At 43.4% G+C, this 27,621-nt stretch overlaps 1 protein-coding gene across 1 annotated transcript in view; it reads left to right on the top strand.

Annotated features, from left to right (window-relative positions):
- Positions 1–19,620, top strand: part of LOC135551346 (transmembrane protein 170B-like) — a 31,158-nt gene extending 11,538 nt beyond the window's left edge. The window contains exons 2-3 of the mRNA XM_064982567.1: positions 15,904–16,074; positions 19,490–19,620. Of these exons, the coding sequence (XP_064838639.1) occupies positions 15,904–16,074; positions 19,490–19,620 (302 nt within the window). The remainder of the gene's footprint in view (positions 1–15,903; positions 16,075–19,489) is intronic.
- Positions 19,621–27,621: the final 8,001 nt, after the last annotated feature.

Raw genomic sequence — 27,621 nt, 5'->3', positions numbered from 1 at the left:
CCCGTTTAGCTCTGTCCCATTGGTCCCTCGGGGCCCCCATACAGCTACAGCTGCCTGGCTGGCTGTGCCTTTTGTAATCAAGGCTCACCGCTTATCAGTGGAATGGGAACATAATGCCTTTCCCGGTAACACGGATCCATAATTAACCATTTATTAAGCATTTTATAAAGTGTGTGTTTACCATTTATCAATTAATAATTACTCCCTCATTAATAAACCATTTACTAATCATTAATAAAGTATTTTTGCGATCTCTAATCAAAAGTGAGTGCTATTTATACTTTCTAAGTGTTGAGTGACCTGTGTAATATGCCACAACAAGGTGGGTATGCCATTGGTAGACATTCCAGCAGTACCTAGTGATAAAACCAACACACAACACAGGATGTTTAAGGAACTAAATATGCATGTCTGAATAACTAGCTTACTAACATTACACATGTGGGAGTCATGTTTAATACATGGTGAGCAAACAGTTTATAAACGGTTTATAAATGCCATAACGGTTTATAAATGCCCTATAAATGGTTTTATAAACGCCTTATAAACGGTTTTATAAATGCCTTATAAACGGTTTTATAAATGCCCTATAAATGGTTTTATAGACGGTTTGTATAAATGCCTTATAGACGGTTTGTATAAATGCCTTATAAACGGTTTTATTTATAAACGGTTTTATAAACGCCTTATAAACGGTTTGTATAAATGCCTTATAAACGGTTTTATAAATGCCTTATAAACGCCTTATAAACGGTTTTATAAATGCCTTATAAACGGTTTTATAAATGCCCTATAAATGGTTTTATAGACGGTTTGTATAAATGCCTTATAAACGGTTTGTATAAACGCCTTATAAACGGTTTTATAGACGGTTTGTATAAATGCCTTATAAACGGTTTTATAGACGGTTTGTATAAATGCCTTATAAACGGTTTTATAAATGGTTTGTATAAATGCCTTATAAACGGTTTGTATAAACGCCTTATAAACGGTTTTATAAACGCCTTATAAATGGTTTTATAAACGCCTTATAAACGGTTTTATAAATGGTTTGTATAAATGCCTTATAAACGGTTTGTATAAACGCCTTATAAACGGTTTTATACATGCCTTATAAACGGTTTTATAAATGCCTTATAAACGGTTGTATAAATGCCTTATAAACGGTTTTATAAATGCCTTATAAACGGTTTTATAAACGCCTTATAAACGGTTTTATAAACGCCTTATAAACGGTTTTATAAATGCCTTATAAACGGTTGTATAAATGCCTTATAAACGGTTGTATAAATGCCTTATAAACGGTTGTATAAATGCCTTATAAACGGTTGTATAAATGCCTTATAAACGGTTGTATAAATGCCTTATAAACAGTTGTATAAATGCCTTATAAACAGTTGTATAAATGCCTTATAAACGGTTGTATAAATGCCTTATAAACGGTTGTAAACTGTAAAACTATAAAACGGTTTATAATGAATAAAGTGTTCCCCCATTCTGTTTAACGCTCGTGTTGACATGCAAGGCCAGCCGGGACCCTCCGCGCGTTGTACAAACTGCTGACAGCGGCCCACAGGTCCCTGGTGGGGGATTAGTGGTGTAACACACATTAATAATCCTACATTCTGCTGACATGGGGGGGGGGGGGGTTGTATGCCTGAAGATAACACAGCACTTGTACTACTACAGACAACCCCGACTCCTCGACAACCCCTCGTAGCCACGCACACACGCACACGCGTTCACACACACATTCCCATGCAGAGAGTGGTGTTGCTAAGGATCCGTGTCCCAGTGGCGTGACAGAGCAGCGGTGTGACAGAGCAGTGGTGTGTGGTTGGCCAGCAGATGCTCAGCTAGCGCCATCCTGTGGACTGTGTGGAATCCTAATGGAGTTGCCTGGCTATGACGTGACTCTCTGGGCCCGGTATGGCCCTTCTCTCTCCTCTCTATCCTTCCATCTCTCTCTTTTTCTGCATCTCTCTTTTTCTGCATCTCTCTCTTTCTGCATCTCTATCTTTCTCCCTACCTGTCTCTCTCTCTCTCTTTTTCTGCTCCTCTCTGTACCTCTCTCTCTTCTCTCCTCTCTCTCTCTCTCCCTCTGCCTCACCTGTTTCTTTCGCTCTTTGACTCTCTGCCTCTGCCTCTCTCTCTCTCTCCCTCTGCCTCACCTGTTTCTTTTTCTCTTTGACTCTCTGCCTCTGCCTCTCTCTCTCTCTCTCCCTCTGCCTCACCTGTTTCTTTCTCTCTTTGACTCTCTGCCTCTCTCTCTCTCTCCCTCTGCCTCACCTGTTTCTTTTCTCTTTGACTCTCTGCCTCTGCCTCTCTCTCTAGATCACTCCCCTCTCTTTACAGTATCCTGTCCCTGTCTTCCTATGCTGGCCTGCCTCTCCAGTCTGGCCCCACTCCTCTCAATCCATCTCTCTCTCTCTATACCTCTTTATTTCTCTCTCTCTATCTCTCTCTACATCTCTCTACCCTTTTCATTAAACATTACACTCACAACAGTTTAAACAGTTAAATATAGGTTGTATTTACAATGTTATTTGTGCTCCACTGGTTTCCCTTTTCTTATGGGAGACTATCAATGTTTGATATGTGGTTCTGTGTGATCTGTGGGAAATCTGTATCTCAAATGTGGTCATAAATTTGGCAGGAAGTCAGGAAGTGTAGCTCAGTTTCCACCTCATTTTGTGGGCAGCGGGCATATAGATAGTCTTCTCTCTCTTCACTCCTGCCTATGGGGGCCTTTCTCAATAGCAAGGCTGTGCTCACTGAGTCTGTACATAGTCAAGGATTTTCTTAATTTTGGGTCAGTCACAGTGGTCAGGTATTCTGCCAATGTGTATTCTATGTTTAGGGCCAGACAGCATTTCAGTGTGCTCTGTTTTTTGGTTGATTCTTTCCTGTGTTCCATATAGTTATCTTTTTTTTGTTTTCCCATAATTTGGCTGAGGCTAAATGTGTTTCTGTCCTGGGGCTCTGTGGGGTCTGTTTGTGTTTGTGAACAGAGCCCCAAACCAGATGGCTGAGGGGAATCTTCTCTCGGGTTCACCCTTCACAACCATAGAGGGCAATGGGTTCAATAACAGATCCTAATGGGGATGTTGAGTTTTATGTTCCTTTTGATGGTGTAGAAGGCCCTTCTTGCCTTGTCTCTCATATCGTTCACAGCCTTGTGGAAGTTACCTGTGGTGTTGATGTTTAAGCTAAGTTAGTTATCATTTGTTGTGTTCACGAGGGCAAAAGCATCTAGATATAATTTGTATTATTTGTCTTGGCTACTGGACCATTTTTGGAACACCATTATTTATGTCTTACTGAGATTTACTGTCAGGGCCCAGGCCCTCCTTGGTTGTGAACAGAAGCACCAGATCATCATCAAATTGACTTCAGATTCTAGTAGGTTGAGACCGGGTGCTGCAGACTGTTCTGGTGCCCCCGCCCATTCATTGATATATATGTTGAAGAGGGTGGGGCTCAAGCTGCATTCATGTCTCACCCCATGGCCATGTGGAAAGAAATGTGTGTGTTTTTTGCCAATTTTAACTGCACTCTTGTTGTTTTTGATTTTATAATGTCATATGTTTTTCCCCCCCCCCAATTCCACTTTCCATCAATATGTATAGCAGACCCTCATGCCAAATTGAGTTAAAAGCTTTATTGAAATCAACAAAGCATGAGAGGACTTTGCTTTTGTTTTGTTTGTTTTTCAGTAAGGGTGTGCAGGGTGTGTACATGGTGTGTCGTATGGTATTTTGGTAATTTGACATTTGCTCAGGACACTGTTTTCACTGAGGAAATGTTGGAGTCTGCTGTTGATACTGCAGAGGATTGCTGCTCACACATATTCCATAGTAATCAAATTTGTCTCCACCATCAGGCTAAGGATAATGTTAGAGTTTAAGAAGAGCCAATTTGAATTTGTGGTCTGTATATTTGATCATTTAATTTAGTATACCATCAACACTAGAGGTCGACCGATTATGATTTTTCAACACCGATACCGATTATTGGAGGACCAAAAAAGCCGATACCAATTAATCTGCTGATTTGTATTTATTTATTTGTAATAATGACAATTACAACAATACTGAATGAACACTTATTTTAACTTAACATAATACATCAAAAATAATACATCAATTTAGCCTCAAATTCGATAATGAAACATGTTTAATTTGGTTTAACTTCTTATGGCTGCAAATCCCGTTAACGGGAGTGTCATGCGTAGGTGTAATAGGTGGCAGGGAAGTCAGGCGCAGGAGAGTCAAATGGAGTGTAAAATGGAGTCTTTTAATAAAGTCCACGGAGTATGCTCCATAACACTAAAAGTACATAACAAACAAACATGGGTACAAGGACCCGACGCGCACCTATACAACAAACACACTACACTGACAATAAAACATCTCTGACAAAGACATGAGGGGAAACAGAGGGTTATATACACAACAGGTAAAAAATGGGATTGAAAACCGGTGTGTGGGAAGACAAGACAAAACCAATGGAAAATGAAAAAAAGGATCAATGATGGCTAGAAGACCGGTGACGTCGAACGCCGAGCACCGCCCGAACAAGGAGAGGCAACAACTTCGGCAGAAGTCAAAACTAAGGAGATGATTGTGGACTTCAGGAAACAGCAGAGGGAACACCCCTATCCACATCGATGGAACAGTAGTGGAGAGAGTAGCAAGTTTTAAGTTCTTCGGCATACACATCACAGACAAACTGAATTGGTCCACTCACACAGACAGCATCGTGAAGAAGGCGCAGCAGCGCCTCATCAACCTCAGGAGGCTGAAGAAATTTGGCTTGTCACCAAAAGCACTCACAAACTTCTACAGAGGCACAATCGAGAGCATCCTGGCGGGCTGTATCACCGCCTGGTACGGCAACTGCTCCGCCCTCAACCGTAAGGCTCTCCAGAGGGTAGTGAGGTCTGCACAACGCATCATCGGTGGCAAACTACCTGCCCTCCAGGACACCTACACCACCCGATGTTACAGGAAGGCCATAAAGATCATCAAGGACATCTACCACCCGAGCCACTGCCTGTTCACCCCGCTATCATCCAGAAGGCGAGGTCAGTACAGGTGCATCAAAGCTGGGACCGAGAGACTGAAAAACAGCTTCTATCTCAAGGCCATCAGACTGTTAAACAGCCACCACTAACATTGAGTGGCTGCTGCCTACACACTGACACTGACTCAACTCCAGCCACTTTAATAATGGGAACTGATGGGAAATGTTGTAAATATATCACTAGCCACTTTAAACAATGCTACCTTATATAATGTTACTTACCCTACATTATTCATCTCATATGCATACCTATATACTGTACTCTATATCATCGACTGCATCCTTATGTAATACATGTATCACTAGCCACTTTAACTATGCCACTTTGTTTACATATTCATCTCACATGTATATACTGTACTCGATACCATCTACTGTATCTTGCCTATGCTGCTCTGTACCATCACTCACTCATATATCCTTATGTACATATTCTTTATCCCCTTACACTGTGTATAAGACAGTAGATTAGGAATTGTTAGTTAGATTACTTGTTGGTTATTACTGCATTGTCGGAACTAGAAGCACAAGCATTTCGCTACACTCGCATTAACATCTGCTAACCATGTGTATGTGACAAATAAAATTGATTTTATTTTGATTTGGGTAGAGGTTGTAGCTTACCTCTAGGCAGGTGTCTAGGAGCCTTGCACTGGGCGCACACCGAGCAGGAAGAAACATAAATCCTCACGTCCTTAGCTAAAGTGGGCCACTAGTATCTCCCGTCAAGACAGCGCATCGTCCGACCTATCCCAGGATGACCAGAGGAGGGTGACGTGTGAGCCCAATATATCAATCGGTCGCGGACAGCAGACGGAACGTACAGACAACCAGCTGGACAGTCAGGGGGAGAAGGCTCTGCACGTGACGACCGCTCAATGTCCGCGTCCAGCTCCCACACTACAGGCGCCACCAGGCAAGAAGCTGGGAGTATGGGAGTGGGATCCATGGACTGCTCCTCTGTGTCATACAGCCGAGACAATGTGTCTGCCTTAACATTCTGGGAGCCTGGTCTGTAAGAAAGAGTAAACACAAAACGAGTGAAAAACATGGCCCACCTTGCCTGACGAGGATTCAATCTCTTCGCCTGTCGGATATACTCCAGATTGCGGTGGTCAGTCCAGATGAGAAAAGGGTGTTTAGCCCCCTCAAGCCAATTCCTCCACACCTTCAAAGCTTCTACGACAGCTAACAGCTCTCGGTTCCCCACATCATAGTTTCACTCCGCCGGGCTGAGCTTCTTCGAAAAGAAAGCACAGGGGCGAAGCTTCAGTGGCGTACCCAAACGCTGAGAGAGCACTGCTCCTATCCCAGCTTCGGATGCGTCCACCTCCACTATGAATGGCAAAGAGGGATCCGGATGAGCCAGCACAGGCACCGAGGTAAACAGAGTCTTCAGGTGCTCAAAAGCCCTGTTCGCCTCAGCCGACCACTGCAAGCGCACCGGGCCCCCCTTTAGCAGTGAGGTAATGGGAGCTGCCACCTGACCAAAACCCCGGATAAACCTCCGGTAGTAATTGGAAAACCCCAAAAAACGCTGCAACTCCTTTACCGTGGTTGGAGTCGGCCAATTACGCACGGCTGTAATGCGGTCGCTCTCCATCTCCACTCCTGAAGTGGAAATCCGATGCCCTAGGAAGGAGATGGATTGTTGGAAAACAAGCATTTCTCAGCCTTGACATATAGATCATGCTCCAAAAGGCGACCAAGCACCCTACGCACCAGGGACACATGCTCGGCGCGTGTAGCAGAGTATATCAGAATATCATCGATATACACCACTACACCCTGCCCGTGCAGGTCTCTGAAGATCTCATCTACAAATGATTGGAAAACTGATGGAGCATTCATCAACCCATATGGCATGACCAGGTACTCATAATGACCTGAGGTAGTGCTAAATGCCGTCTTCCACTCATCACCCTTCTTAATACGCACCAGATTGTACGTACTCCTGAGATCCAATTTTGTGAAAAAACGTGCCCCGTGCATTAACTCAATAACCGTATTGATCAGTGGTAGCGGGTAACTATATTTCACTGTGATTTTATTAAGACCTCGATAATCAACGCACGGGCGTAAACCGCCATCCTTTTTTTTTTTTTTTATGACAAACTAACCAGGGTAGGCCTAGCACCACAGAATACGCAGGAGAATCAATCAGGAAAAGACTAATCTTCTCCTTGTGACCCTCCTGCGTTATCATACACAAAGGTGCGGTTACCTCCCTGATAAACCCTGACCCCAATAGTCGACTATCTAAGGCATGAATAGGGAAAGGCATATCCAGAGGAACAATAGGGATCCCTAAACTATGAGCTAGACTTTTATTAATGAAATTCCCAGCCGCACCTGAATCTACTAGCGCCTTATACTGGGAATGCAGTGAAAAATCAGAGACAAACATTAGTGCAGCAGAGGGCTCTGGATGAGAATGGTGCCTACTCACCTGGGGTGACGCCAGAATGCCCTGCCTGCCCTCTCTATTCCCAGAGGAACCAACCCGGCACCGACCAGCAGTGTGCTCTCTGCGACCTTGAATGGTGCTCGAGCGGGAACCCCTCCGGTCTCCCTGCGCACCATCCCTCCCAATTCCATAGGTTCAGGAGAGAGGGTGCGGGAGGATGGAACAACCAGACCCCGATCTAGACGTCCACGAGTAGCCAGCATGTTGTCCAGCTTGATGGACATGTCCACCAGCTGGTCGAAGGTGAGGGTGGTGTCTCTACAGGCCAGCTCCCGACGGACGTCCTCGCGTAGACTACACCGGTAATGGTCGATCAGGGCCCTGTCGCTCCATCCAGCGCCGGCAGCCAAGGTCCTAAACTCCAAAGCAAAATCCTGTGCACTCCTCGTCTCCTGCCTCAGATGATAGAGGAGCTCACCCGCTGCTTTGCCTTCAGGTGGGTGATCGAATACTATCCGGAAGTGGCGGGTGAACTCCTCAAAATGGTCCAGCGCCGCATCCTCCCTACTACACACAGCGCTGGCCCATTCCAGGGCTTCCCGGTGAGGCATGAGACGAGGGCGTAACTCTTCTCACGGTCAGATGTAACTGGGGAGGCCGTGGCTAGATACAAGTTCAGTTTAAGGAGGAAACCCTGGCAGCCGGCAGTATCTCCGTTGTATCCCATAGGTAGAGATAAATGGATCTTTGATTCTGGAGAGGAAAAAACGTTGACGGGAGATTCCGTTTGTGGTGGTGGTGGCGCTGGAGAAACTCCCGGTCTCTCCCAGCGATCCATTTTCATGACAATGTGATCCATGACGGAGCTGATAACGTCAAGCTCCTCGCTTGTTCTTGAACGCGTTCCTCCAGGTCCATGGGCATAGTGTCCTCTCCTGCTGACTTCATATATGGTCAGAGATTCTGTCATGCGTAGGTGTAATAGGTGGCAGGAAGTCAGGCGCAGGAGAGTCAAATGGAGTGTAAAATGGAGTCCACGGAGTATGCTCCATAACACTAAAAGTACATAACAAACAAGCATGGGTACAAGGACCCGACGCGCACCTATACAACAAACACACTACACTGACAATAAAACATCTCTGACAAAGACATGAGGGGAAACAGAGGGTTATATACACAACAGGTAAAAAATGGGATTGAAAACAGGTGTGTGGGAAGACAAGACAAAACCAATGGAAAATTAAAAAAAGATCAATGATGGCTAGAAGACCCGTGACGTCGAACGCCGAGCACCACCCGAACAAGGAGAGGCAACAACTTCGTCAGAAGTCGTGACAGGGAGCGATTTGACAACAACCAGTCAAAGTGTGGGGCACCATTTTCAAAACATCAAACATCTCATAATTAACATTCCTCAAACATACATGTGCCTCATACCATTTTAAAGCTATTCTCGTTGTTAATCCCACCAAAGTCTCCGATTTCAAATATGCTTTTCAGCAAAAGCACTACAAACAATTATGTTAGGTCTCCACCAAACCACAATAAGCACAGCCATTTAACAGCGAAATATAGCATTCACAAAAAGCAGAAATAGAGATAAAATTAATCACTAACCTTGAATTATCTTCATCAGAAGACACTCATAGGACTTCACGTTACACAATACATGCATGTTTTGTTTGATAAAGTTCATATTTATATAAAAAAATCTAAGTTTACATTGGCTTATTAGATTCACTAGTTCCAAAAACATCAAGTGATTTTGAATAGCCATGTCGTTTCAACAGAAATACTCATCATAAATGTAGATGATAATACAAGTTATACACATGGAATTATAGATATACCTCTCCTTAATGCAACCACTGTGTCAGATTTTTAAAAAAAGTTTACGGAAAAAGCAACCCATGCAATAATCTGAGATGGAGCTCAGAACAGAAGCCAAATTAGCCGCCATGTTGGAGTCAAATTAGCCGCCATGTTGGAAACCAGAAAATACATGATAAATGTTTACTTACCTTTAATGAACTTCATCAGAATGCAGTCCTAGGAATCCCAGGCCCACAATAAATGCTTGATTTGTTCGAAAATGTCCGTTATTTATGTCCAATTAGCTACTTTGGTTAGCGCATTTGGTAAACAATTCCAAAGTCACAAAGCGCGTCCACTATAACGTGACGAAATGTCCAAAAGTTCCATAACAGTCAGTAGAAACATGTCAAACGATGTACTGAATCAATCTTATATGTTGTTTACATATATCTTGAATAACGTTCCAACCGGAGAATTAGAATGACTACAAATGAGCGGTGGAATGCAGATCCTTCCCCTGTGAACGCGCATGGTGAAAGCATGGTCAAACTTGTGGCAGTGGTGACTATTTCCTGTCTCATTCGACCCCCCTTCACATTAGAGTCATCAGACCAAGTTCTATTGACTGTTGACATCTAGTGGAAGGCGTAGGAAGTGAAAACTCATCCATTTCTCGCTGTAATTTCAATGAGAGCTTGGTTGGAAATCTGCCACCCCCAGAAAACATACAAACAGGAAGTGGAATTTCTCAGGTGTTTGCCTGCAGTATGAGTTCTGTTATGCTCACAGACATAATTCAAACAGTTTTAGAAACTTCAGAGTGTTTTCTATCCAATACTAATAATAATATGCATATATTAGCAACTGAGACTGAGGAGCTGGCCGTTGGGCACCTTTTCATCCAAGCTACTCAATACTGCCCCTGCAGCCATAAAAAGTTAAATAATGCAAAAACAAAGTGTTGGAGAAGTAAAAGTGCAATATGTGCCATGTAAGAAAGCTAATGTTTGAGTTCCTTGCTCAGAACATGAGAACATATGAAAGTTGGTGGTTCCTTTTAACATGAGACTTCAATATTCCAAGGTAAGAGGTTTTAGGTTTTAGTTAATATAGTATTTATAGGACTATTTCTCTCTATACCATTTGTATTTCATATACCTTTGACTATTGGATGTTCTTATAGGCACTATAGTATTGCCAGTGTAACAGTATAGCTTCCATCCCTCTCCTCGCCCCTACCTGGGCTCGAACCAGGAACACATCGACAACAGCCACCCTGGAAGCAGCGTTACCCATCGCTCCACAAAAGCTGCGGCCCTTGCAGAGCAAGGGGAACAACTACTCCAAGTCTCAGAGCGAGTGATGTTTGAAACGCTATTAGCGCGCACCCCGCTAACTAGCTAGCCATTTCACATCGGTTACACCAGCCATTAGGTTGATAGGCTTGAAGTCATAAACAACGCTGTGCTTGCGAAGAGCTGCTGGCAAAACGCACGAAAGTGCTGTTTGAATGAATGCTTACGAGCCTGCTGCTGCCTACCATCGCTCAGTCAGACTGCGCTATCAAATCATAGACTTAATTATAACATAACACACAGAAATACGAGCCTTTGGTCATTAATATGGTCGAATCCGGAAACTATCATTTCGAAAACTTTTATTATTTCAGTGAAATACGGAGCCATTCGGTATTTTATCTAACGGGTGGCATCCCTAAGTTTAAATATTCTTGTTACATTGCACAACCTTCAATGTATGTCATAATTATGTACAATTCTGGAAAATTAGTTTGCAATGCCCAAACTGTTGCATATACCCTGATTATATGCAATGCAGGACACGCTAAATAAACTAGTAATATCAACAACCATGTGTAGTTATAACTAGTGATTATGATCGATTGATTTTGTAAGATAAGTTTAATGCTAGCAGGCAACTTACCTTGGCTTCCACTGCATCGCGTAGCAGGCAGTCTCCTTGTGGAGTGCAATGAGAGACAGGTGATTACAGCATTGGACCTTAACTGTAAGGTTGCAAGATTGAATCCCCCGAGCTGACAAGGTAAAAATCTGTCGTTCTGCCCCTGAACGAGGCAGTTAACCCACCGTTCCTAGGTCGTCATTGAGAATAAGAATGTGTTCTTAACTGACTTGCCTAGTTAAATAAAGGTATAAAAATAAATTAAATTTTAAAAATCGGCAAAATCGGCGCCCAAAAATATTGATTTCCGATTGTTATGAAAACTTGAAATCGGCCCTAATTAATCGGCCATTCCGATTAATCGGTCGACCTCTAATCAACACCACAGGCCTTTTGGGGTTTAGTTCATTCAATGAAATTGGAGAATCCAGTGGGTTCTGGTCGTCTTTAATAGCTCATAAATGTAAATGGTAAATGGTAAATTAGTAAATGGTCATGTATATGTTTTAGCACTTGGTTCTTTGTTATAATGGCCAAAAGGTTAGAGAAGTGGTTTATCCATACATCTCCATTTTGGATACATAGCTCGTCATGTTGTTGTTTGTTCAGTGCTTTCCAATTCTCCCAGAAGTCAATTGATTCTATGGATTCTTCAATCACATTGAGCTGTTTTCTGTCATACTGTTCCTTCTTATTCTTAGTGTATTTCCGTATTGTTTTAGTGATTCACCATAGTGAAGGCTTAAGCTCAGGTTTTCTGGTTCTCTGTGTTTCTCTCTTCTCTCTCTACAACTCTCTCTCTCTACTCTCTCTCTCTCTCTCTCTCTCTCTACAACTCTCTCTCTCGCCCTACAGTTTCCCGTCCTGACCCTTACCTGCCCTGACATAGATAGGGGCTGTATTGTGTCTCGTATCAACAGTATGAGCTGACTAAGCTGGCTGATCTCTTGAGACCATAGAAGCCAGGCAGCACAAAGGGCCCTATGTCACGTCTCTCTCTCTCTGCCCAGCATGACAGCTGGCAGCTGGATCGATATCAGAGGCAGAAGGTTGTGGAACAAGGTTAAATGGATATGCTATAGATAACATAGTTCATGTTGACAGCACATTCAGGTTATTGGCACATGTATTAGACATTTAGCAGACAAGCGACTTACAGGAGCAATTAGGGTTAAGTGGCTTGCTCGAGGGAACATCGACACATGTTTTACCTAGTTGGCTCGGGGGTTTTAAGCCAGCGACCTTTCAATTACTGGCGCAACGTTCTTAATTTAACTGTCGTTTTCTTTGCAGAGGTGCTCTTTGAAGATGCTAGAACAGTCCACGTTTACTTTTCCTCCGCAAACAAAGTGAGTAATGAATAGAAAAATCAGACAACCCCATGGTCTAAAAGTTGATCTCTTTACCTAGATCCTGAGTGTCGCAGTGGTCTAAAGCACTGCATTTCAGTGCAAGATGTGTCACTGCAGTCCCTGGTTTGAATCAAGGCTGTATCATATCCAGCTGTTTTTGGGAGTCTCACAGGGCAGCGCACAATTGGCCCAGCATTGTTTGGGTTTGGCCAGTGTAGGCTGTCATTGTAAATAAGAATTTGTTCTTAACTGACTTGCCTAGTAAAATATGTTTGAAGCATTCTGACAAGCAGTCAACACTCCTGGCAGTCACAGGGAAAACAGTGGTTTTAATGGAGATCCCAGTTTTTATATTCCTACTTTATTTATTTCTCAACTCCTAAATATGCGCGAACGACCCCATTTTAAACCCAGGGTGTTTAGCATCGGCATGGTTACTGCTCTGAGTGCATAGGGGAGAGTAGGACTAAATGTAACACGGGTCAATTGTAGAGTAACTCGGGGTAAAACTCCCCCCTACCTCAAAATATTTTTTGGGGGAAGAGTGACTTAAAAAAATTGTGATGAGGCAGATTACATTCTCTTCCCAACACCCCAAACATCCTGTCCAATTTTACATCCAATCCACTTTGCCTCTGTGTCAACGGAGCCAAGCTGGCCACTCGATGGCTGAGTGAATGTGATGTGGCCAGAAGACCACAGCTCTTTATGCAAAACTTGTCTCCAGGAGTCAGGAAAAAGGAATATAACAAGGGATGAGGGGAGGGAGAGAATGTGAATAGGACTCTGCTGGGCTCTCAAGCCTCTCTCTGGGACATGATAGGATTGGGACATCCCTGTTTCTCTCTGGGACATGATAGGATTGGGACATCCCTGTTTCTCTCTGGGACATGATAGGATTGGGACATCCCTGTTTCTCTCTGGGACATGATAGGATTGGGACATCCCTGTTTCTCTCTGGGACATGATAGGATTGGGACATACCTGTTTCTCTTTGGGACATGATAGGATTGGGACATCCCTGTTTCTCTCTGGGACATGATAGGATTGGGACATCCCTGTTTCTCTCTGGGACATGATAGGATTGGGACATCCCTGTTTCTCTCTGGGACATGATAGGATTGGGACATCCCTGTTTCTCCATAGAGCATCTATGTTTTCTTTCCCAGCGATTACTCTGGCAGGTGCTCTACCTTGGTCATGTACTAGGAATGACAGATATGTGTTGAAATCAATTCATCATAGTGTTGGAAAGTCCAATATTTTTGGAGGAGTTCTATGTGAACAGGGATACTTGTCCAGTATGTACCATGTATGTGTTCCAGGTTGGTGTTTCCGTTGGGGTAATGTAGAACACAGTACATTAGTTCTAGAGGTGGGACAGAGCAGGAGAATGTTTGGTATTTACATTTTTATGATTTATCCAGAGCGACTTGTGAGTGCAGACCATTTTTGTAATGTTTTTGTAGTAATTTGTTCAAATTTGATAGAACAGTGAATTTAAATGCTTATTTAAGTGCTTTTAAATCCTTCACTGAATGAATTTAATACCCATCGTAAGCCTTCAGAATGCCTACTGGATACGAAATGGTAGAAATGTTTTGAAATGCAGCCTGTTTTATTGCATGGTGTCTACACGCAAAAAGAAAAAAAATAAAGATATTGATTCAACGTACAATTATAAAACAACCTGCTACAGTAGGATTGTGAGTTTGCTCAACATTTTCACGCAATCTTTTTGTTGAGAGTTTGCTCATGCTGTTCTCTCTCAGATATAATAATGAAGCTGCTGTTCTCTCTCAGGTATAATAATACAGCTGCTGTTCTCTCTCAGATATAATAATACAGCTGCTGTTCTCTCAGATATAATAATACAGCTGCTGTTTCTCTCTCAGATATAATAATACAGCTGCTGTTCTCTCTCAGATATAATAATACAGCTGCTGTTCTATTTCTCAGATATAATAATACAGCTGCTGTTCTCTCTCAGATATAATAATACAGCTGCTGTTCTCTCAGATAAAATAATACAGCTGCTGTTCTCTGTCTCTCTCAGATATAATAATACAGCTGCTGTTCTGTCTCTCTCAGATATAATAATACAGCTGCTGTTCTCTCTCAGATATAATAATACAGCTGCTGTTCTCTCTCAGATATAATAATACAGCTGCTGTTCTCTCTCAGATATAATAATACAGCTGCTGTTCTCTCTCAGATATAATAATACAGCTGCTGTTCTCTCAGATAAAATAATACAGCTGCTGTTCTCTGTCTCTCTCAGATATAATAATACAGCTGCTGTTCTCTCTCAGATATAATAATAAGAGTGTCTGCCAAATGACTTGAATGTAATGTAATGTAATACAGCTGCTGTTCTCTCTCAGATATAATAATACAGCTGCTGTTCTCTGTCTCTCTCAGATATAATAATACAGCTGCTGTTCTCTCTCAGATATAATAATACAGCTGCTGTTCTCTCTCAGATATAATAACACAGCTGCTGTTCTCTCTCAGATATAATAACACAGCTGCTGTTCTCTGTCTCTCTCAGATATAATAATACAGCTGCTGTTCTCTCTCAGATATAATAATACAGCTGCTGTTCTCTCTCAGATATAATAATACAGCTGCTGTTCTCTCTCAGATATAATAATACAGCTGCTGTTCTCTCTCAGATATGATAATACAGCTGCTGTTCTCTCTCAGATATAATAATACAGCTGCTGTTCTCTCTCAGATATAATAATACAGCTGCTGTTCTCTCTCAGATATAATAATACACTTGGTGTTCTCTCTCAGATATAATAATACAGCTGCTGTTCTCTCTCAGATATAATAATACAGCTGCTGTTCTCTGTCTCTCTCAGATATAATAATACAGCTGCTGTTCTCTCTCAGATATAATAATACACCTGCAGAGCTGTCTAACTAACTACTCTGCCCCTTTTCCATTCAGAGACTATGTTATGGTAGGCCTGCAGAGCTGTCTAACTAAACACTCTGCCCCTTTTTCCATTCAGAGACTATGTTATGGTAGGTCTGCAGAGCTGTCTAACTAAACACTGGTCTGTGTTTCCATGTTCTTTATTTAACTAGGCAAGTAAGTTATGAACAAATTCTTATTTTCAATGTCGGCCTAGGAACAGTGGGTTACCTGCCTTGTTCAGGGGCAGAACGACAGGGGCCTTGTCAGCTCAGGGATTCGATCTTGCAACCTTTCTTTTCCCAGTCCAACTCTCTAACCACTAAGCTACCTGCCGCCTCTCTCCAGAGCTGTGTCTAACCACTAATCTCTGTCTTTCCTCCCCCTCTCTCTCTCAGAGATGTGGTACTGGGTGTTCCTGTGGTGTCTCTTCTCCTCTCTCTTGGTCCACGGGGCGATGGGCCTGCTCATGTTGGTCATGTTGCAGCGCCACAAGAGGGGTCGCCTCATCACCTTGGTCCTGGTCAGTCTGGGTTTCCTGACCTCCCTGGCTGGAGGGGTCATCACCAGTGAGTCATTGGAAGATGTTGAGTGTGTGTCTGTCTGTCACAGCTTATGTATGCCACCCCCTCTGTCTGTCTGTCGATCTGCTGCCCTCTGTCTGTCTGCCTGCCTGCCTGCCTGTCTGTCTGTCTGTCTGTCTGTCTGTCTGTCTGTCTGCCTGCCTGCATTTTGTCACCACCCATTCTGTGTTTGTCTGTCGATAGGTCTGTCTGTCGATAGGTCTGTCTGGCTCCTGCCCTCTTTCTGTCTATCGATCTGTATATCTCTCCGCCTGTCTGGCTTCTGCTCTCTTTCTGTCTATCGATCTGTCTATCGATCTGTATATCTCTCCGCCTGTCTGGCTTCTGCTCTCTTTCTGTCTATCGATCTGCATATCTCTCCATCTGTCTGGCTTTCTATCTAATTGTCCTCTCTACACATGCCCAACATCTTTAGCCCAAATGTCATAATTCTGTCTGAAGAGTGGTACATAGTACTGCGTCTATGTGTAAATAGACCTTGGTATCCTAAATGAGTATCCTAAATGGCACCCTATTCCCTACCGAGTGCACTACATTTGATCGGGGCCATAGGGCTCTGGTCAAAGCAGTGTGCCTAATACAGATGTTACATCTTATTTTGACCCAGTTTGCTACAGCAGGAAAATAATCCTGCAGCAACAGGAAATGATTATGTGGATTATAATTCATGTACATTTTTGTAAGGTTTCAAGTCTGAAATTGCAGTGTGGAAATGACAAACTTCAGAAAACGTTTTTTTTTAAACCTCAAATACACTACAGGTAAAAAAAAAAAAAATCATAAAAGTTATCCTGCAACAGGGTGATCAAATTAAGATCCTACATCTGTAGGTAATAGGGTGCCATTTGGGGCGCTGTTTGTGAGCTACGTGGACTAGGACTGGAGCTCCTGATGACAGGCCAGGATGAAACACTCAATCACAGAGCCAAGCTAAGAATAGAACAGACCACTTTGTTATTATTATGGACGCTCGCAGAGAGAGCAAACTATTGACTGTGCATTGTGGGTACGCTTAAAACAGCTAAAAGCAGGTGTCGTGTTGCAGCAACGCCCTGCCAAGAGTGATAGAAGGTGAGGTTATGTAGTGCTCGACCGGCAACAGTCAGACATCAACAACCTTGAGCCATTTTATAGGCTAATCTCTTTCGGTGTCCCTCGTCTTGACATCGTTGTTGACTCAATATAACATTTGTATCTAAAACATATGTGTATTTTTATTGAACTCAAGACATGTTGGACTTTTGAGACCCTCTTCAGTTCTGACCGTTTCCATGGCGATAGTCCTAGTATAGTGAGAGAGAAGCGGGACTAACTTGTAGGGAGAGAGAGAGAGAGAGAGAGAGAGAGAGAGAGAGAGAGAGAGAGAGAGAGAGAGAGAGAGAGAGAGAGAGAGAGACTGCGTCCTAAATGGTACCCTATTCCCTACATAGTACACTACTTCTTGACCAGGCCACATAGGAAGTAGGGCTCTACAGTATGTAGGTAGTAGGACTCTACAGTATGTAGGTAGTAGGACTCTACAGTATGTAGAAAGTAAGGCTCTACAGTATGTAGGTAGTAGGACTCTACAGTATGTAGAAAGTAAGGCTCTACAGTATGTAGGTAGTAGGACTCTACAGTATGTAGGTAGTAGGACTCTACAGTATGTAGGAAGTAGGACTCTAAAGTATGTAGGTAGTAGGACTCTACAGTATGTAGAAAGTAAGGCTCTACAGTATGTAGGTAGTAGGACTCTACAGTATGTAGGTAGTAGGACTCTACAGTATGTAGGAAGAAGGACTCTACAGTATGTAGGTAGTAGGACTCTACAGTATGTAGGTAGTAGGACTCTACAATATGTAGGTAGTAGGACGCTACAGTATGTAGGTAGTAGGACTCTACAGTATGTAGATAGTAGGACTCTACAGTATGTAGGACGTAGGACTCTACAGTATGTAGGAAGTAGGACTCTACAGTATGTAGGAAGTAGGACTCTACAGTATGTAGGTAGTAGGACTCTACAGTATGTAGATAGTAGGACTCTACAGTATGTAGGACGTAGGACTCTACAGTATGTAGATAGTAGGACTCTACAGTATGTAGGACGTAGGGTGCCACATCCAGGGGTGAGTAAACACAGTATGTGGCAGTTCACTCATGCCCCAGTGATGTGTGGAGAACGTAGGACTACAGCAGTAGCCTGTGGGGCGGCAGGTGGCTCTACAGTATGCGGCAGGTGGCCTAGTGGGGCGGCAGGTGCCACATCCAGGGGGAGGCAGGTGGCAGAGTGGGGCATGCCCAGGTGGACTGTGGGGAGCAGGTATTAAGTGGGGCAGCAGGTGGCCTAGTGGGGCGGCAGGTGGCCTAGTGGGGTGGCAGGTAGCCTAGTGGGGCGGCAGGTGGCCTAGTGGGGCGGCAGGTGGCCTAGTGGGGCGGCAGGTGGCCTAGTGGGGCGGCAGGTGGCCTAGTGGGGCGGCAGGTGGCCTAGTGGGGCGGCAGGTGGCCTAGTGGGGCGGCAGGTGGCCTAGTGGGGCGGCAGGTGGCCTAGTGGGCGGCAGGTGGCCAGTGGGGCGGCAGGTGGCTCAGTGGGGCGGCAGGTGGCCAGTGGGGCGGCAGGTGGCCTAGTGGGGCGGCAGGTGGCCTAGTGGGGGCGGCAGGTGGCCAGTGGGGGCGGCAGGTGGCCTAGTGGGGCGGCAGGTGGCCTCAGTGGCAGGTGGCTAGGTGGCCTAGTGGGGCGGCAGGTGGCCTAGTGGGGCGGCAGGTGGCCTCGTGGGGCGGCAGGTGGCCTCGTGGGGCGGCAGGTGGCCTCGTGGGGCGGCAGGTGGCCTCGTGGGGCGGCAGGTGGCCTCGTGGGGCGGCAGGTGGCCTAGTGGGGCGGCAGGTGGCCTAGTGGGGCGGCAGGTGGCCTAGTGGGGCGGCAGGTGGCCTCGTGGGGCGGCAGGTAGCCTAGTGGTTAGAGTGTTGGACCACTAACCGAAAGGTTGCTAGATCGAAACCCTGAGCTGACAAGTTAAAAATCTGTCGTTCTGCCTCTGAACAAACAACCCACTGTTCCTAGGCCGTCATTGTAAATAAGAATTTGTTCTTAACAGACTTGCCCTAGTTAAATAAAGGATAATATATATATATATATATACGGTCAGCTTACAAAGGGACATCTTTTAATGCTTCTTCTAAAACTGTCCATGTGGGAGAGTCTAAAGACACAACTTTAGATTCCAGGAGGGGGCTGTAGGGATACGAGGACAGGCTGAGAATAAGGAGTCCCTAGAGTCATTTTTCTTTGTGCTTTTATCAGTTCTGAAATGCTATTGGACAATCTGGGGTGCAGTTGACAAGGCTCAACTGACTGGTATGTTATGACATGTGTGGTAATACTCATATTAATGACAATCTGTATGTGGGCGTGTCTCTTTCGCAGGTGCGGCGGTGGCGGGGGTGTACAGGGTGGCAGGGAAGGACATGGCCCCCCTCCAGGCCTTGGTGTTTGGAGTGGGCCAGACCACGCTCTCTGTCCTCATCTCCTTCTCACGCATACTGGCCACCCTCTGAAGAGATGACCCTTCCACACAGATGGACAGAGACTCACTGACGGATGGATAGATAGACACACACACACACACACACACACACACACACACTCACAGGAGAGGAGGGAGCGACTGGGCACGTGTGGGAGACCATGGTTCACATCCTACCAGCTACACTCGCCAGCGACAGATAACAACACAGCCAATGTGTGAACTGTGGTGTCAGTTAACTTCATGTTGTATTTGGAGGAAAACAAACACAGTAAATTAGCTGAAGACTGTGGTGTCCCCCAGTGGCTGTGTTCTGCCACTGCTGCCCTGACTAGATCCCCCTCTGCTGCAGTACGACATGGGACGTCAATGCAGGTCTCAGTTCTCTGTGTTCAAGAAGCACTTCAAAAGGCTCCCCACCAGGTGGCGATGTCCCCAGCCTCCGTCAAGTATCGAGTCAGTGAAACCACATCCTGGACCGAAGGCAATGTCTTGGGTATTTTTAGAATTGTCAGTTCTATGTGCCATTGGCCTCTGGGACTTACCTCCAGTGTTGTCAAGAGAGATGCTTTCATGGCCATCTCCTCAGACTCTCCTTGAAGGTTTTCTGATGCACTTGTAGTGGGAAAACCTCCCACATTTGTTTTTACATTAAAGAAAAATGACAACAACCTGTATTTAATTGTACACTTCATAGCCTATGGTCCTTGAAGTGCCAGGGTATGCTGATGAGGGCCATGGCCAGAACAGAGATGGACCTGTTGGAGACCAATCGTCATTCTGACATGAGAGGATGTCAGAGAGGATGTCAGAGAGGATGTCAGAGGGGATGTCAGAGAGGATGTCAGAGAGGATGTCAGAGAGGATGCCAGACAGGATGTCAGAGAGGATGCCAGACAGGATGTCAACCGAACTACCTTTCAGTGTTAAAAACACAATCGCAAAACAACTTCTGTTCTTCTGACTGTGGACATCTTTATGACTATTCCTTCTTGTAAAGTTCTTCGACGACCGCAGCAGTGTTTCTGTTGACAACATACTCCTACATGTTTCTTTTTTAGGGGAATGAATGAAAGAAAGAACATGACAAATGGCTCAAGCCTTCCTACTTTCTAAATGTTGGCGATCCCCCTTGTTTACCTAAAAAGGTTTCTGAATAGGGAAAGTTGTTCAGGTGCCGTAGTCAAGGTTACTAAGGAGATAGAACCACGATCTCTGTTTGACCTTTTGTTAATTCATGTCTAGACCCGTCCAGGTTGTCCAACATACTCTGAGGCAATAGCAACTCTGGCCATGAAGATTGGCTGGAGAGGGTCAGAGTTGGGGAATCTTTCATTACCTGGTTCTTACAGAGTTTAATGGAGGGTAAACTAATGTCTTAACTGAAGTTAAGGGATACAATGTCCTGGTAGTAGCTGTATGGCTGCTTGAGAATAGTTAAGATAGAGTATCACTTGGAAGGGTTTCTGTCTCTGTGTTTTGGTGCAGATTTACTGTTAAAGGCACAGTACAGTCAACAATGCCATTTTCCTGTGTTTTATATATATTTTCACACTATGCGGTTGGAATAATACTGTGAAATTGTGAGAATGATGATCGTGCCCTTTTCGTGTAAGAGCTGTTTGAAAGGGACGCCTGAAATTTTTGCTTGTTTTGGTGGGATGGAGTTTTGGCCTGTCTGGTGACATCACCAGACGGTAAATTAGCTAATAGACCAATAAGAAAGAGAGGTCCAAAGCTCTTTGTCAATAACAGCTAGTTTTCAGTCTTCCCCTCTCTACTTCAGACAGTCCTAGCAAAATTTGAGACCGTTTTGATTGAAATGAATATTTAATTGTTACCCAGAAATGATTTAATATTGAGATAAAAGTGTCTGCATTGGACATTTCTTAAGGTTTAGAAATTGGAATCCAGAAGCTACTTGGTGGTTAAAGATACAAATGTCTGGACTCCTATAAATGCCACTCCATAGAGAGCCATTTCTATAGAAGGTCAGAGACTCAACCTGCATCCCAAACCACACCCTATATAGTGCACTACTTTAGACCAGAGCCCTATTCCCTATATAGTGCACTACTTTAGACCAGAGCCCCTATTCCCTATATAGTGCACTACTTTAGACCAGAGCCCTATTCCCTATATAGTGCACTACTTTAGACCAGAGCCCCTATTCCCTATATAGTGCACTACTTTAGACCAGAGCCCTATTCCCTATATAGTGCACTACTTTAGACCAGGGCCCTATTCCCTATATAGTGCACTACTTTAGACCAGAGCCCTATGGTCAGTCAGAGAGATTCTGCTGCTGAGATGGCCATTTTCTATGGCTCCCTGTCTCTCTGTTAGGTCTTGTCAAGCCAGTGTGTATTGTAAATGTGTTCTGTTTAACTAAGTTTGACTTTTTTGTGTTCAGTTTAACTTACTTGTTTATGTGTTCTGTTTAACTAACTTGTTTATGTGTTCTGTTTAACTAACTTGTTTATGTGTTCTCTTTAAGTTTAACATTGCGTATTGCACTGACAAGGTATCTGCCTTAATTTCGCACAGTGTTGATATCTGATGATACTGGTCTTAGGTGGGTGACCCATAGACCCATGTAGGATGCTATATGTAATTCTATGAGGTGACCGATCAAAACCAGTGTTCCCTGGTACATATTCCCTGTGGGCCCTGGTCTAAAGTAGTGTTCTAAATAGGGAATAGGGTGCCATTTGGGGCAACGGCCAGGTTTGAGAAGCGCTGCTGTGGTTTTGGAGGTGTAACTGAGTGAGACTGAGAGACTGCAGCACCAGTGTTGTTGTTCGTTTGGCTCTGTGGGACTAATCATGATTCATGTGTTTGTGTCTGACTGTCCTCCCTCTGGGACAGTTCAAGTGTATTTGAACCTTTTGTATTGACCAACAACAGGACAAGTCTTACTGTGACCACATTAGACCACACAGATGTATTGGTTGCATCCCAAGAGGCACCATATTCCCTATATAGTGGACTACTTTAGACCAGAGCCCTATTCCCTATATAGTGCACTACTTTAGACGAGAGCCCTATTCCCTATATAGTGCACTACTTTAAACCAGAGCCCCTATTCCCTATATAGTGCACTACTTTAAACCAGAGCCCCTATTCCCTATATAGTGCACTACTTTAGACGAGAGCCCTATTCCCTATATAGTGCACTACTTTAAACCAGAGCCCCTATTCCCTATATAGTGCACTACTTTAGACCAGAGCCCTATTCCCTATATAGTGCACTACTTTAAACCAGAGCCCCTATTCCCTATATAGTGCACTACTTTAGACCAGAGCCCTATTCCCTATATAGTGCACTACTTTAGACCAGAACCCTATTCCCTATATAGTGCACTACTTTAAACCAGAGCCCCTATTCCCTATATAGTGCACTACTTTAGACCAGAGCCCTATTCCCTATATAGTGCACTACTTTAAACCAGAGCCCCTATTCCCTATATAGTGCACTACTTTAGACCAGAGCCCTATTCCCTATATAGTGCACTACTTTAGACCAGAGCCCCTATTCCCTATATAGTGCACTACTTTAGACCAGAGCCCTATTCCCTATATAGTGCACTACTTTAGACCAGAGCCCTATTCCCTATATAGTGCACTACTTTAGACCAGAGCCCTATTCCCTATATAGTGCACTACTTTAGACCAGAGCCCTATTCCCTATATAGTGCACTACTTTAGACCAGAGCCCTATTCCCTATATAGTGCACTACTTTTCACAGAGCCCAATGGGTCCTGGTCAAAAGTATTTCACTATATAATGAATAGCAGGGTGTAGTTTGTTATTTCCTCCTGGTATTGGAGGGTTGCAAGGTCCACTGTGTTTACCTGTTAGTCAGAGAGCTGATAACATACCATCCCCACCAGTCACTTTCATTGGTTGGGAAATTACATTCTACCAATAAAGGGGTCCTCTGCCGCATAGTAACTAGAGGTGAATACCACACCAGACACTCGGTGAAATCTAAGGGTTCTTCTTTTATGCCAAAGGACTTTGTTCTCACATTTGAACTTTATTTATTGTGGATTTCTTACTTTTTTTGTTGTTATTATTGCTGAGAAAGTATGTATTGTTTTAATATCAGAACCATTATTTTTGCACAATGGCGTGAGCTGAACAACCGGATTTTAAAATCCCCCAAACCCCTTTGCTTCATTTTGGCCAAATATGAATGTACAGTGTGACCTGATTGAGTGATTTTTTTTCCATTAGTTATGTAATTGACACCACTCACCTTCAGTACCAAGTCCTTCCACCAGATAGCACTAGTGTATTGCATTTTATGAGGGACAGAAGCAGCCAGTGTAAGTGGGGAACATGGATTGAGAGAGAGATGGTTGTGGATTTTGTATTGAAGAGATGCCTGGTGATATTTTTTGTACTTTAATTTTTTCTTATATTCTTTAATGAATTAATGAATTAATTCCTGAGGCTTCCAGACGGTCTGGAAACGTTTCTGTTTGACAAATCAAATGTATAACTATCAAACTTTATTTGCCACGCGCAGAATACAACAAGTGTAGACTTTACCGTGAAATGCTGAATACAAGCCCTTAACCAACAATACAGTTCAAGAAGAAGAAAATATTTACCAAGTAGACTAAAATAAAAAGTAATAATTAAAAGTAACACGGTAAGAAGAACGAGGCTACATACAGGGGGCACCGGTACTGTGTGCAGGGGTATAGGCTAGTTGAGGTAATCTGTAGGTGGGGGCGAAGTGACTATACATGGGTAACAAACAAACAGTGAGTAGCAGCAGTGTACAAGAGGGGGGGTGTCAATGTAAATTGTCCAGTGGTGATTTTTATGAATTGTTCAGCAGTCTAATGGCTTGGGGTGGAAGCTGTTGAGGAGCCTTTTGGTCCTAGACTTGGTACCGCTTGCCGTGCGGTAGCAGAGAAAACAGTCTATCACTGCCGCCCCACGAGTCTGACAATTTTATGGGCATTCCTCTGACACCACCTATTATATAGGTCCTGGATGGCAGGAAGCTTGGCCCCAGTGATGTACTGGGCTGTTCGCATTACCCTCTGTAGGGCCTTACAGTCAGATGCCGAGCAGTTGCCTTACCAGGCGGTGATGAACCCGGTCAGGATGCTTTCGATGGTGCAGCTATTTAAAAAAAAATAATAATATTTAACCTTTATTTAACCAGGTAGGCTAGTTGAGAACAAGTTCTCATTTACAACTGCGACCTGGCCAAGATAAAGCATAGCAGTGTGACACAGACAACAACAAAGAGTTACACATGGAATAAACAATAAACAAGCCAATAACACAATAAACAAGTCAATGATACAGTAGGAAAAAAAATAAAGTCTATAAACAGTGTGTGCAACAGGCATGAGGAGTTGGGCAAAAAATAGGCCATAGAAGCGAATAATTACAATTTAGCAGATTAACACTGGAGTGATAAATGAGCAGATGATGATGTGCAAGTAGAGATACTGGTGTGCAAAAGAGCAGAAAAGTAAATAAATTAAACAGTATGGGGATGAGGTAGATAGATTGGGTGGGCTATTTACAGATGGACTATGTACAGATGCAGCGATCGTTTAGCTGCTCAGATAGCTGATGTTTAAAGTTAGTGAGGGAAATAAAAGTCTCCAGCTTCAGCGATTTTTGCAATACCTTCCTGTCACTGGCAGCAGAGAACTGGAAGGAAAGGCAAACAAATGAGGTGTTGGTTTTGGGGATGATCAATGAGATATACCTGCTGAGATATATAGAACCTTTTGAGGATCTGGGGGACCATGCCCCAGGCCCTCTTCACGACTATCTTGGTGTGCATGGACCATGATAGTTTGTTGGTGATGTGGACACCAAGGAACTTGGATACCTATCCCATAGGTATCCCCCCTTTCCTTTTCCATACTCGCTCTCTCACAACTCTTTGATTAAAGAAAATACTTGGAAATTGTATCCTTAAAACAAACTATAATGAGCTAACTATAATGAGCTAACTATAATGAGCTAACTATAATGAGCTAAAAATTCCCCCGATCAACTGAATTTGTAGTGCATTAGTTAGTTATTACACTCATCGAAATCTTTCCCGGTTCTAGTTCAGGAACCAAATGTGACTTATTTCAGATGACTCTACCACAGATAGAATAATGAGACAGATTTTTCACTGGATGTGTAAATGTGAAGCATGCGCTTGGCGTTTCCTCTCACTACCAAATATGGTAGTGAGAGGAAGCCCAGTGGCCGGCAGTGGGACACTATGGATCGAGATGGATTTCAGCCGACATTCTGCAAATGTTCTCATCGATGAATAATTTGTTCTCAATAGAGTTTTCTGTTCCCAAAACTAAAATATGTTATGAACAGAGTGGACTGTTTTGTAGACTTTGCCCTTTGAAAACGTAAAAAAAAAAAATAATTAATCGCATTATTTAGAAGGTGCTACATCAAAGAGTAGGCGTTCCCTAACGGAAATATGCAGACGATGCTAAAACACGGCAATAGGATCTCACTAGTTTGTGCTTGGCTCTGCCCACCTCATTGCTTGTTCTGCCCACTATGACTCATTTGTTCCCATTGGAAACGACAGGCTCTGGCCTATCTTGGTTTAGTTCTAAAAAAAACATCTTTGACTCTACCCTGCTGTCAGAGTGATATGATCAATACTGTATGTTTCTGTTTGTAAGTGAAACTGTGTTTGACAGAGTGTTGATGTTGTACTTGATGTATGTCTGTGTGGTGTGGTTGTTTGTGTATGTGACTGTTTTAACATGTATTAACTTGTTTTCTTACAATCCCTGAAAAGTGCTTTTCTCGGGTCTTGGGCAAAATGTTGTGTGATGGCAGGTCACTGAGCAATGTCTAATAATAATAATGTTGTTTAAAACCTTTCGATGTATTTCATCTACAAGGTGTTCACAACTATTTTTTTCTGCTACCAAAGCTCCATGCATTATTGTTAATACTGTTACATATCTCGGTTTTGTTTTGCCAGGTGAAGACGCATCAGGTATTATTGTGCAGAGTAGACGAAGCCGGGATGGGCTCAATTCCATTTAAATTCTAGTCAATTCAGAAAGTAAACCAAATTCCTGTTCTAAATATTGTCACATAAAATCATTAAACAGAATTGTCATTTCAGTGTAATTTGTGCGTTGACTGGAATTGAGGAATTGACCCCAACCCTGATATATTCTTCACCAGATGATGTGTAGCGTGAGCTGTACTGACATACATTGACATTTACATTTGCACCATGGACAGTATTTTGATACCATTAAGATGGATTTGTCTATTTACAAACACTAATCATATTTTGGAACGTTAAAAGGAAAGGTTCACCCATTTTGAATGTTATATTGTTTTGGTGCATCTCTGACTGATGTTTTATCGATTCTCTGGGTTATTTCTTGTTATCATGTATGTCTGAGTTATTGGCGTTGAAGCAGGCAGAAATCCGTCCGGTATGACGTAGCACCGTGATGATAAAGTCTCTCTCGCTACACTGGAAGTTAATAGAAATAGGACTTTTAGATCGCCAAAACGTCTATCATACATGTCACATTTCAGTACTGGCCGATTTCATAACTCAGGAGGATGTCTTCTCTTGAATGAGACATTTTCTGTGATATTCCTACCTCGAGAAATGTGTAATTTAACGGAGGGTCTAGCACATTTTTTCCCAATTTGTCTGCCTCTTTAGACCAGGGTGCATTGCATGGTGCCGTTGAGATGTTATAGAAAGGAGATCGGAATCCACTGAATGGTGGAACTTAATACCGACTCACCCAGCAGATGTCGACCAATCGCATTCAATTTGTCTTGCTGCGTCACGCGGTTGCTAAGATAATCGTCACTCAATCCCTTCTCAAAGTCAGTGTATATGTCGAGAAACGTGCCTATTTTCCTCGAAAGTACGTAATGTCACGATTCCAAAGCTATACGATACTACAGATAGCAAGTTAATATCTCACATCTCAGAAAATATTTGTAATGTTGTACTTCTTGTTGACAAAATATGTGATAATGTTGAAT

The sequence above is a fragment of the Oncorhynchus masou genome, chromosome 13 (genome assembly GCF_036934945.1).
Source record: "Oncorhynchus masou masou isolate Uvic2021 chromosome 13, UVic_Omas_1.1, whole genome shotgun sequence".
Taxonomy (NCBI): Eukaryota; Metazoa; Chordata; class Actinopteri; order Salmoniformes; family Salmonidae; genus Oncorhynchus; species Oncorhynchus masou.
This window is presented reverse-complemented; position numbering and strand designations above follow the sequence as displayed.